General features: G+C 50.6%; 1 protein-coding gene across 3 annotated transcripts in view; it reads right to left on the bottom strand.

The window, feature by feature from the left end:
* The window catches only part of Ssh1 (slingshot protein phosphatase 1), a 52,968-nt gene that overhangs the window by 15,534 nt on the left and 24,971 nt on the right, over positions 1-12,463 (bottom strand). For all 3 annotated transcript variants that reach the window (XM_050121110.1, XM_050121108.1, XM_050121111.1), the window contains 5 exons: positions 8,937-9,005; positions 7,710-7,775; positions 4,723-4,917; positions 3,513-3,606; positions 1,426-1,554 (listed from right to left, as the gene is read on the bottom strand). In XM_050121110.1, coding sequence (XP_049977067.1) covers positions 1,426-1,554; positions 3,513-3,606; positions 4,723-4,917; positions 7,710-7,775; positions 8,937-9,005 — 553 coding nt within the window. The remainder of the gene's footprint in view (positions 1-1,425; positions 1,555-3,512; positions 3,607-4,722; positions 4,918-7,709; positions 7,776-8,936; positions 9,006-12,463) is intronic.

The following is a 12,463-nucleotide window of genomic DNA, read 5'->3' as shown; positions in this document are numbered from 1 at the left end:
CTAGTTCCAAGTAGCAGAGGCAGGAGGATTGCCATGAATTTGAAACTGAAGGCCAATCAGGGATATAGAGTGAGACCTTGTCTCAAAAAAAAAAAAAAAAAAAAATAAGCCAGGGGACGGTAGTGAAGGCCTGTAATTCTAGCACTTGTGAGGCAGAGGCAGGTGGATCTCTAGGTTCGGGGCCAGGCCAGCCTGGTCTACACAGTGAGTTCCAGTATAGCCGGGGGCTACACAGAGAAACCCTGTTTCAAAAACCAAAAACCAATCTGGAAATAAAATAAATAAATCATCATGTTAGTGTAAGGAATAAGCCAAGAGGAACATGACTATGAACCCGAGCGGAGAGGGCACTGTCTCTTTTTCTACACAGGCATCAGAGAAACACAGTGTTTGGGGCCTGGGTTCTAATTCTAATACCACAAGAAAATGAAAAATGTAAAAATCAACACATCAAAATGCTGAGTGACTGACTCCCTCAGCGTGGGAGACTGGGAACAGCTTTACTCTTCCCAACTGTCTACAGAATGCACGACTGGATACTTTTACAAACTGTATCATTAAAAACTCCTCTATTCCTGGTCTTTCAAGGAACACAGAAGAGAAACATGAAGAAGCAATCACTACTCTGGAAATGCAAAGGTCTGTAGTCCTGGCAAACATGGCCCGCTATCTCCGTCTCCTGCCGACTTTTTCTCCTGGGAAGCTCAATGGATAAAGCATGAAATCTGTTCATGCAGGAAGACTCAAATATAAACAAGAACATAAAGATGCATTCAATGCTCAGGAGGCTGAAGCAGAAGATCACGAAGTCTGGGCTAGCCTGAGCTACATACGGAGCTAGCTCCTGTCTCAAAAGCCCACATATACTATGTGTGTGCGTGTTTTTGTGTTTATGGAGACTGAAGCTGTCTCCCTCAGTGGCCGAAGCCACTTCCTTCAGCTCCTGTAAGAGACATTCCTTTAACCATAGTCTCCATCCGTATTCAAAACCAGGCCTACAGAAACTACACTCGTCACCTCCAGGATGTGTCTTATTTAACCATCAATTACAATCACCCCATGAAGGGCAGTGGCAAGGTGACTTACCATGGGCCACAGGGCAGGTGAGGTGGAGGGGGACCTTGGCCTTGCTAGGTCTGACTTTCAATTGGACTTCATGATCTCCTGGCTAGTTTTAACAACCTGCTTGCCTTCAAAAACTAGTCAATTGCCTTCTATAGATCTATGGCATGAAGACACTGAGCTGGAGGTGCACAGGTGACACCATGGGGTGGATCCTTCGGTGGGCTCTGGGAACAGGGCTCAGAGGGGAACAGCTCAGCCACTTGTATTTCAGATAGATGCCAAGTCTATCTTGGGGCTTCGTAAGCATGTATCTGTGAACGTGGTTTCCAAACCAGATGGACCAGGGGCAATGACTCTTACAAGATAAAGATGGTCGAAGATAAGGGAGGGCTTGTCCATCTGGCCCAAGATGAGCAGCATCTCGTTATCGATGAACTCCTTGAATTCTTTCAGGTTGCAGTTCATTTGCTTCTCCAGCTCATTGCGGATCTGTGGGCGGGACAGAGCAGAGGTGACGCTGGGGCAGAACCTATTAAGAGCGATCTGTTCAAAGAACTGTGACCTCTGTGCAGTACTGTACAGTACTGGTTACAAAAAGGGTGAATGTGACTTCTTTCTTTTGTCCAGGATAATGTGTTCAGACACAGGATCACATCTGTGTGGTGGCGGGCACTGTGTCCTGGATGTGTTCAGACACAGTAGCACATCTGTGTAGTGGCGGGCACTGTGTCCTGGATGTGTTTAGACACAGTAGCACATCTGTGTGGTGGTGGGCATTGTGTCCGGGATAATGCGTTCAGACATAGGAGCACATCTGTGTGGTGGCGGGCACTGTGTCCGGGATAATGTGTTCAGACACAGTAGCACATCTGTGTGGTGGTGGGCACTGTGTCCTGGATGTGCTCAGACACAGTAGCACATCTGTGTGGTGGTGGGCACTGTGTCCTGGATGTGCTCAGACACAGTAGTAGCACATCTGTGTGGTGGCGGGCACTGTGTCCTGGATGTGTTTAGACACAGGATCACATCTGTGTGGTGGCGGGCACTGTGTCCTGGATAATGTGTTCAGACACAGGATCACATCTGTGTGGTGGCGGGCACTGTGTCCTGGATGTGTTCAGACACAGTAGCACATCTGTGTGGTGGTGGGCACTGTGTCCTGGATGTGTTTAGACACAGTAGCACATCTGTGTGGTGGCAGGATAATGTGTTCAGACATAGGATCACATCTGTGCGTTTAAAACTTTCACTTTCACAATTAGGTACCAATACTGCTGCAGTGAGAAGGTAAAGCCACTTTCCTGTTGAAGGTATCACACATGGCTGATCAAAGTACTCATCAACTACAGATGAAGACTTGTGTGAGGCGGGAAGACTGCGGTCAAGGCGCGCCTAGGGTATGCATGGTGAGTTTCAGGCTAGCCAGACTCACAAATACCAAAATAATAAATAAATAAATAATAAATAACACTTTAAACTTCCTGTAATTTGTTGCATTCTTTAAATAAAAACAAAGGACAGGACCATCAGGACGGCTCAGCAAGTAGAAGAGCCAGGAACAAAACCCAACTGCCTGAGTTCAAGCCCCAGGATCCACAGAGTGGAAGAACCCCAACTCCTGCAAGCTGTTTTCCCTCCTACACATGTGCTGTCCACCCCACCCACACCAGCCCCAATTAAATATATAAGTAAATACAATAGCTTAAAACATTTTAAAGATTTTTATTTCATGAGACAGGGTCTCACTATGTAGTCCTGGCTGGCCTGGAACTCATTATGTAGACCAGGCTGGCCTTGAAGTCACAGAGAATTTCTGTCTGAGTGCTAGGATTAACGGTGTGTGCCCCCGCCCCCAACAGCCTCTAGATTTGTTCTAGGGTTCTGCCTGTAGGTATCTGTGCACCACCTGCATGCAGTACCTGTAGAGGCCAGCTGAGGGCGTCATATCTCCTGGAGATGGAGTTAGAGATGGCTGTGAGCTACCATAAGGGACAGCACTAATGCTCCTGACCAAGGAGCCATCTCTTTAATGCCCACAGCATCTCCCTCTACCAAGCAAGGGACAAAAGAAAAACTGATCAAGGAGGGCTTAAAAGGTAGAGGGAGCAGTCTGAGATGGCACAGGCCCCGGCCATCTGTGTGGGGGGCACACAAAAGCAGGAAAGGGCATGGAAGGCTGAGGTTCCCTGGATGAACCTAGGACCTTCTACAACCTCCCCCAGGGCTGAGAGAGGGCCGACAGTCTGCTCATGATCTCTGGAGTTGGACTGAAGTCTAACTCTAAGCCTGGGTCCTCCACAGCCCTAGTGCCACTACAGGGCAAAATGCAGGGATGCGTGCCAACACTGGAAGGTACCGGGCCGGCCTCTGCTGGGAACCTGGCAAGACAAACATGCGTAAGGGGCTTGGGCCTGCTATGGGCAGGGGGCAGGGGGGGGGTCTCTTACTTCCTTAGAAGTCACATTTTCAAGGTCCTGGCTCATCATGATGCTCCGGAGCTTGGCTTTAATGAGACGCTCAGTTCTTTCCCCCTCAGTTGGCCTAGGAAGAAAACATACAGAAAGCTGCAGAACTGAGAAAGAAATCTCAGACAGACGTCAGACCCTCACAGGTCTAACCTCGGCTACTGTGGGTGTGTGTACAGTGTTTGGAGAAGTACCCCACAAGAGCCCAGCATGGAAAGAGAGCAGGCCAGTGGGTAGAGGACTGGCTCCTCACACAGGCCACATGCTGTAACTGCCTACATCCCTACACGGTTGGACCATCTCCACCTGCTATTCCTATCTGGGGCACTGCTGCATGAGTCCTCACGTGAAATCCAAGTCTCTGAGTCCTCATAACGTCTGCATGTCAGCCCTGTTAATTAACTCCTAGGGTCATGGGGACTGGGGCAGTCCTCCCGCCAAAGTCTCAAACGGCCATCATTTCATCTCAAGAATTCTTGGTGGCGTCTGGCAGTCGGAGCAACTCTTCTCTTCCAGTAGTCTCCCAGCTGACACCTCCCTGAGGGAGTGGGACCCTGACCCCTGAGAAGCCTTAGTCACTTTCTCTGTTGAGGAAGTTGTGAAGGCTCAACACAGCGGGCTGAATTTGCTATTACCAACCCGTGGGGACACATTCTGAGCACAGAGCACAAGCAGGAGGAGGGGCATCCAGGGTGGGGCATCTCTGTGGTGCTCTGACTGAAGCGCAGGATCACGTCTCACAGACGCACTCATCAAACCCACTGCTGTAAAGGGCGAATGTGCGTGCGAGGGAGAGGGAACGCGCACAAACCCTTCTTTTAGAGAAGCATTTCTCAACCTGTGGGTGTGGGGAGACCCCTTTAGGAGACCACTGGAAAACACAAATATTTACATCATGATTCACAACAGTAGCAAAACTACAGTTATGAAGTAGCGACGTAAATAATGTTATGGTTGGGGTGACCACAACATGAGGAACTGTGTTAAGGTTGCAGTGTCAAGAAGGTTGAGAATCATAGACTCTGGTAACAAGTTCTACCTGAAAACCTGTTCTAAGAAGGGGCTGCAGGGAAACACGACCTTGAGAGGACATGGTGTTGAGCCGCGTGACATTGGAAGGACACAGTGTTGAGCAGTGTGACCCTGAGAGGACTCAGTGTTGAGTAGTGGGGGAGGCAGCCCCGGTACATACTTGTCCACAAACAGGGCTGGGGAGTCGGGTCTCGTGGACTCCAGATCCTGCATGGCATTCCACTCATTGATGCAGGTCTGCTCAGAGCCAATGCAGCTCTCATAGTAGGTGGCCCAGATGAGCGCCACCCCACCAGGGAAGTAGTTGTGCCTCCGTGCCACTTCACAGGCCTTGTGAAGCACTTGGAGGGCAGACCTGGGGGAGGAGAGAGAAGCTCAGGACCAGGAACTTGGGTTCTGCAACTTGCAAAGGGTACTCATTTCATGGCAGTGGGATGGGCACCTGGAAGGGACTCCCTGCCCACACGGCAGTCAGGTACAACTATTAGCTCCCAGAGACTGTGTCAACTAAACTCAGAGGACAGGATATCCCTCATCCTTTCCAAAGAAGTAAACAAACAGCAGCAGCAGGCACATCCCAATCTCTAACTCTTCCAAGCTGGCTGGGTCACATTCCAGCAACCAACTCCAAAAGATGCCAGATCTGCTTCTGAAGTCACAGCAACCTGGAACACAGGCAGGACTGTACTCCAGGCATCTACTGGTGGGGGAGAAAGGTCTCTAAGGAAGAGCAGAAACTCCTGAGCCCATCTGTGGACATCCCCCCACCCCAGTGTGTAATATCTTAGGGCCTTAGGGCATAAAAATGTGTGTGTTTTATTTAATCAGCCTCTTTTACCTCTTTTGAAAAAAATAATCAGGCTGAAAATTTCTCAACGAAGAGGCTGCCAAGGGAGGGTAGTGTTGGCCACGGCAGAAGCAGCCCTGTAGGGAGGGCATCACCAGGTGAGGGTTTCTATGATGGCGCATGCACACTGCAAGGAGCCTCATTTTTTGTAATTTTATCCACCCTACCGTCTAGGCTGCTTGAGGGAATAAACTTGGAACCAATGCTTATTAAATTGAATAATGATAATGATGACGGTGACAATAACTTGGCTAGAGAGAAAAGAGGCAGCCAGCAGTTACAAAAGAAACACTTGGGGCGTTGCTGGTTTGTTCATCCTCTGAACACTGACTTCTTTGCCCTCATCCACCTCAGAGGACCCTAGAGTGAGATGGAGGGATAGACACAGGTCTAGGAGCGGCCCGTGAGAGGGCACCTCGGGCGTCTCCTGCCCTGGAAAAGCAGAGTTACTGGGAAATGCTATCGGCTGTTCCTCGAGCTCGAAGCTTTTCCTGGTTTATCCCAACTATTCTGTTGCGCAGTTACAAGAACTGCTCAGCCCACACCAGTACCCAGCTTTTAGAAACTGCAGTGTGACACTGTCTGCTACAAACCTGCTGAGCCACACCCACAGTGAGCATGTGGCCGCAGGACCCCTGGTGGACACACCTAAGACAGAGCTGTAAGAGGAGGCTGACTTAGGAAGCTGTGGACATTTCCACATTCACCCACAGTCACTACAGAGGTTGGGGAGACCCCCTTCCCTGGACCCAGGCTGTTATTCTGAGGCTCCATCACCATGAGAACGCCTACCCAGTTGTCTTGGCATGGCATACAAGTTTGCTCACGTATGCGTAGTCACCTCCCTTCAAGATGCTTTAAACCCCAAGAGGCGACTCCTGTTTACATTGTGACCACCCCAACCCCCCAGCCACTCGCTGCTCCAGCGGAGCAGAGCTCTTGTCCTTTGCCGCACAGACAGAGCACCTACTGAGTGCCAGGGGAAGGAATAAGTAAGCGCGTGCCAGGATGGTATGGTATTGACCAGGTCAACAGGTAAAGCTACATCTTCAACCTTAATACACTTTTTAAATGAGTAAAGACTTAAATAGAACATTTCTCAACAAACACACACAAATATAAAATGCATACAAAAAATTAGGAAACTTAACTCATGGGCCTCTCTCTCTCTCTCTCTCTCTCTCTCTCACACACACACACACACACAAAGACTCTCCTGCAGCCATGTCTTCAGTTCCCAACTCCAGGGGGTCCTACACCGTCTTCTGGTCTCCATGCACTCCTGTATTCCCTCATGCGTGTACACACACACACACACACACACGCTATTGAGAATAAAAACCACACACTGAGACACTATTTGACAGGTCACTAAGATGGCAATCAACAAATAAAACAGAATAATGTAGACAGAGATCTGCAGAGACCAGAGCTTGGCTGGGGGACTTGGGTAGCTGCTGCGGACAACACGTGGTGGCTCTCCAGAATGTTAACACAGAATTACCACAGGACTGGGGGATCTGATGGCACACACCTTGAATCCCAGAACTGGGAAGTGATGGTGGGTTGAGTTCGAGACCAGCCTGGTTTACACAGTGATTCCCAGGACAGCCTTGGACCAAGTCTCAAACAAAAAGAATTCTCCACAGGATCTAGCAGTTTCACTTGTAGAGGTAGAGACCCCAAAAGAACTGAAAGCAGAGCCTCGAACCAATTAAGCATCCAGGAATAGTCCTAGTGTCAGCATCTACAGTAACAATCAAAGGTAGAAACAAGCATGCAGGGACGGCAGGGTAGACACAAGGCTGACAGGCACTCTTCAGCTTTGTGGAGAGGAGACTGACTCATGCCACAACATGAACGAACATGAACACCCAATCGGGGGGAAGAGCGACACAGGGAAGGCAAGTAACTGAGTGTGTTCACACAGATGTTCCAAGAACAGGGCAGTTCACCGCTACAGAACGTACAGAATCTTCTGGGGCTGGGGAGCTGAGGGGAGGCTTCCTCTGGGATGATGAGTGTGTTCTGTCAGTGGATGGGGGTGTTGGCGCCCAACATGCACCAAATACCTCCAACAGCTACAGGGGTTATTTACGCTACACATGATTTGTTTCTAAACACACAGGCACATACACAGACACATACACACAGACACACACACACACACACACACACACACACACACACACACACACACACACACAGATGCACACTCCCGACCAGAAATGACTTTTCTATCCAGGTTGTCAGGTTGGAACTATTTCTAAGGACTTCCAAGTCCCCCAAAGCACACTCACCACATGGCCTGGACAGACACGGGCTTGAAGACGTGCATCCTGCCGGCTGTGCTCACACTGAACCCACTGAGGAGGAAAACGGGAAAGAAGTGAGCATTCAGTCTAGTCACTTCCAGACTCTGGGTGCAGCCCCACCCCAGATCTGGGACCAGTATGCCTCCTGCTGTCCGACAAGGGACGGCGGATATGCCACATTAGATGGGCAAAAGTAGAGAAGACTCCTGCTGATCGGGGCTTGCTTCCAAGCTGAGTGTGAGCAGGGTGGCTTCCAGCATTACTTAGCGCCACACACTCACCTGTTTTTCTTTCACATAAAAATAAACTAATGAAAAAACCTTTTTTTTAAAGAGGTGCTGAGATCAAAAGAATCCTATCACCGAGCCACACCCTGCCTTAACAACACCCCACGATCCCAGCACTTCCACTGAGCAGATCTTTATTCAGCCCAGAGTCCTACTGCAAGAGCAGCTTCCCTCTCAACTTTTCTCCTCGTGCACCGCACTTTCCAGGAGTAAGCGCAGGTGGTACCCTGCGGCCCCCAACCTGCCCAGGCTAGGTGGCAATGCTTCCTCTGCAGCCACAGAGCGGCACCTGGAACTCTGCTGCATCTTTGGCACCCCAAATGTGAGTTACCCTGCAGTGTCTCGCTCACCTGTGCACTTCTGGGTCATAGCCCTGGGAGGGCCCAGAATGATTTACACAATAGAGCAAACACACTCCACTGTAACAGACCTGGTGGGATGCGCCTGCAGAGGGGTCTCCTGAGCTAAATCCCTACATCCAGGAGAATGCAACACCTCTGAGGTAACCACCGTACCACTATCCACAGACCTGGTGGGACGCGCCTGCAGAGGTGTCTCCTGAGCTAAATCCCTACATCCAGGAGAATGCAACACCTCTGAGGTGACCAACATAATGCACAAGGCTGTCCACAGACCTGGGCTCTGCTGGTGCTTTGGTGTGTACAGGGAAATAACCAAGTTCACAAAATGTTTGTCTATGTGTGACTGCATACACACATGTCTGTGCTTCAAGTGCATGCCTGCTGCACACGGAGGCCCAAAGAGGGTGTAGGATCCCCCTGGAACTGAAGTTACAGGTGGTTGGGAGATACCATGTGGGTGCTGGGAATCAAACCCAGGTCTTCTGTAAGTGCAGCCAGTGCTCTGAAGCCCTGAGCCACCTCTCCAGCCCCCAGAAAAGTATCTTTTAAAGGTGTTTCCGTACCCATCCCCATCAAGGTGGATCTTGGTGTCGCTCCACAGGCGAAGAACCATCCCAATGGTGCAGCTTTTGCTACATGGAAAGAGAAGATGTCAGAGTCAGTGTCTGCCCGCAAACATGCAGTTTTCCCTCAGTCTTTCTGCTGAGCTACAACAGCCTGGCCTGGCACAGAGGGGTTCCCAGGCTGTGTCCACTCACTGATGGATTCTAGAAGACACAGGCCTAGAGCATCCCCTCTAGAGGGAGCGAGAAAGCACCTAAACTGTTTTGGTGTGGCTGTAACTCCACAACTAGAGGGGCTCTTGGGGTCCTGGGGTAAGCAGCTGATCACAGGCCCCCACTACGGTGGGGAAAATTAGTAGTATCATACCAACTGTGGAGCCCAGGCAAGTCGTGACAGCCCCTCCCAGGCTTCTGTCCTGGGTAACAGGAGGTCCCCACACCGTGCTCATACTCAGGCTTCTGTTTGCCTACCTTTTGTGTTGTTGCCACTTTACAAACTAGTTCAATCCGGTTCTGTTTTGCCTATCCTAGCAGTGAAATGATACTCACTGACTTTAGAGACGGCGCCACTGATAAACAGAGAGGAGGGTTTATCAGGGGCTCCTCAGACTGTGATGAAAACTCTTCAGTCATTTAAAGAGCTGGCTTCTGAGAGACTGCTGCAACCGTGCCAGGGCAGCCCCACGGGCCTCAGGAATTCCAAGAGTCTATCTATCTCTCCAGAGCTACAGCTCTGGGAGCGGGTGGTGGTGAGGGAAGAGTATGGGGTGGGATGTGGGGGTGGTGTTATTCCCTCCTGGGCCTGAGTGACAGGAGCTCTGGGGCTCAGGGAGCCGACCCCACTCCAGAGCTCTGCCTACCTCGCGCCATCCTGCCTTTCAGTATCTGTGGGGAGGAAGTTTCAAGGCTTCCAGATTAAACTAGACTAAGCATCCAGGTTGGCAAATTCCCTCTGTCCCTCTCGCAGTCCTGTCCACCCATCAGCACTGGGGGCTGCAAAATGAGACACGTGATGAGCCCCACAGGGCTCTGAAGACTTTGCAACTGTGTCAAGGCCAAGAGAGCATCTTTAGATGCCCCAAAATGACAGAGACTGCTTGGGTACATACCCTGGGATGTGTTAGCAGGTCTGGAACCTTCCAGGGGAAGCAGAGGCTGAAACTGTCCATGAGACAGTTCTATCAATCAGAAGAAGCGTGACCGGCTGGCACACCAGTGGACAGATGTCCCTGGAGGACTAGGGCCCAGCACACTAAGTGACTGTGACAATAACGGCAACAGTTCCACGCATTCAGTGACTGTGACAATAACGGCTGTCATTACCGTGACTCTCCGGCATTGCCATGCAACTCCCAACAGAGCAGGACAGTGACGGTGGCTCTGGCGTGACACACACAGGAAGTGAGGCAGGGACTGGTTAGGGAAACTGCATCTTCACTACTGTCACAAGTGACAGACGGCCCTGAAGGAGGAAGTAGCTGGGAGCAACTGCAGGAGAAGGGAGCAGGTTGCAGGTCCCTGTGAGTCAAGAACAAAGCAGCTAGCTGGACCTGGGCCAGCCCAGAGGTGCAGGGAGGAGTCACAGGCTTGGGCAGAGAGCCTGCTCTGAAAGCTCTCTACAGATGCGGGGAAAAGTGGACGGAGGGTGCCACACCAGCTCATGGTACTCAAAGGGTCCCTGAACTAGAAGCAGAGGTTAACTCAGTCCTGAGAAGGCCTAAGGAGGTGCCTGCAGCCACCACAGCTCCAACATAGCCTTTTTACACAGTTCTAGTACGTTCTCTCACTGGGAACTCATGAGAACACACTCTCTCAGGGGTTCACACTTTCTGTACCCCCAAAAACAAATCTCATGGCAAGAATTTAGGAAGAGAATCATTGCGCGGGTGGGGCAGGTTGCTGGGGAGGCCCAGGGAGAATAGAAGTCTGGTACTCAGGGCTACAGAAGCAGCTGAGAAGGCTAGACCTGTCCTAATCCACCCCCCCACACACACAATGATATACCCGGACACAGAGAACATGTGTCCCTGTGCCTCTGTCCCCAGTGCGGAAAAGGCTTGAGATTCTTACCGGTCTCTCAACCCCATTCTATTTTTCTTAAAAGTCATTTTAATTATTTACTTATCTTCCATGAATGGGTGTTTTGTCTGTATGCCAGTAGAGGGCATCAGATCTCATGGGACAATAGTTGTGAGCAGTAATGTGGGTGCTGGGTTCTGAACTCAGGACCTCTGGGAGAGCAACCAGTGCTCTTCACTCCAGATCTGTGGAGACCTCTAACTGCCCTGGGGTTGACCCTGCGCCCAGGCTGGAGCTCTAACTCAGGGCCTAGCTAGGGAGACACTGGACACACAGCACAGGCAAGACGACCACAGGGAGAGAGGGACTCATGAGAACCAAAGCTAGGATGCTGGGAGGTGGCAAGGAAGGACAGGCACATCAGAATGGGCGGGAATGAGGGTAGGAGCCCACAGACTGCAGCTGGAGGCTAACGACCTTCCATGACCTTGAACTGCACTCCCAGCACGTGAGAAGGGCTAACAAGTACACACACAAGTACCCGAATAAGTGAATGCACAAGGCATGCATTTCTGCAAACATCTGTTTCCCAGTCACAAGCTGCCACTCTGACTCTGCCCCCGTACTTCAGCAACCAGAACAGAACCATTCAGTGGTAGCCAAGTCTTCAGCAACAAGAACTGTCTGGGGAGGACCAGGAGACTGGCACTGGGGATTCTTGTTGTCGAGCCCCTTCCACACATGACCTTGGAAGATGCCAGACTCTACAAAGAAGATGATGGCTGACTGAGAAAGCAGCCTACACGATATAGAGTCCATAAGGTCACCATGCACGATGAGGGGGACTTTGAGGTGATGTACATATCCCCTCACCAGGGCTCTGTGAGAAAGCCCACTAAACTCACTGGTCTCGGCAATTGGATTTTAGTGAAGTCATCCTTACATCTGTCTGGGATGACTGGACATTCCCGTATATCCCCTGAGGAAAAGTTAATGCAAATGGGGTATGCTGAGCCTGAGTCCTGCCCAGCTACATCATGAGCGCTTGAAGTGTAAGGACCAGGCCCTTACCCATGGGGTGCACAGGATAAGCCAGGTGACAGCACCAGGCTCTGCTACAGGATCAGCAGAGGTGACCAGGAGAGTGGACTCCGTGAGGCTTCCATAGTAATGACCGAAATAGGGGTGTTGGGGATATCTGTATACTGCATGAAGGTGGATTGTTGTGACTGGTGTAATAAAAAGCCAAATAGCTAACAGCTAGGCAGGAGGTATAGGGGGGCTTCCAGGTAGAGAGGATGGAATCTAGGCATGCCAGAGATGGGAGAAGACACAGAGGAAGCAGGATGGGCAGCGCGTGACAGAAGCAGATTCATAAAACCACATTAATTTAAGTTACAAGAGCTAGTGAGACAAGACTAATGTAAAGCCGAGCTTTCATAATTAATAAGTCTCTGTGTCATTATTAGTGGGTTGGCTGCCTGACAAGAAACTACTGCTACATGGGG

This window comes from Alexandromys fortis, unplaced genomic scaffold (genome assembly GCF_014885135.2).
Source record: "Alexandromys fortis isolate MF-2015 unplaced genomic scaffold, M_Fortis_MF-2015_v1.1 scaffold_197, whole genome shotgun sequence".
Taxonomy (NCBI): Eukaryota; Metazoa; Chordata; class Mammalia; order Rodentia; family Cricetidae; genus Alexandromys; species Alexandromys fortis.
Note: the sequence above shows the minus strand (reverse complement) of the source record. Positions and strands in the feature narration are given on the sequence as shown.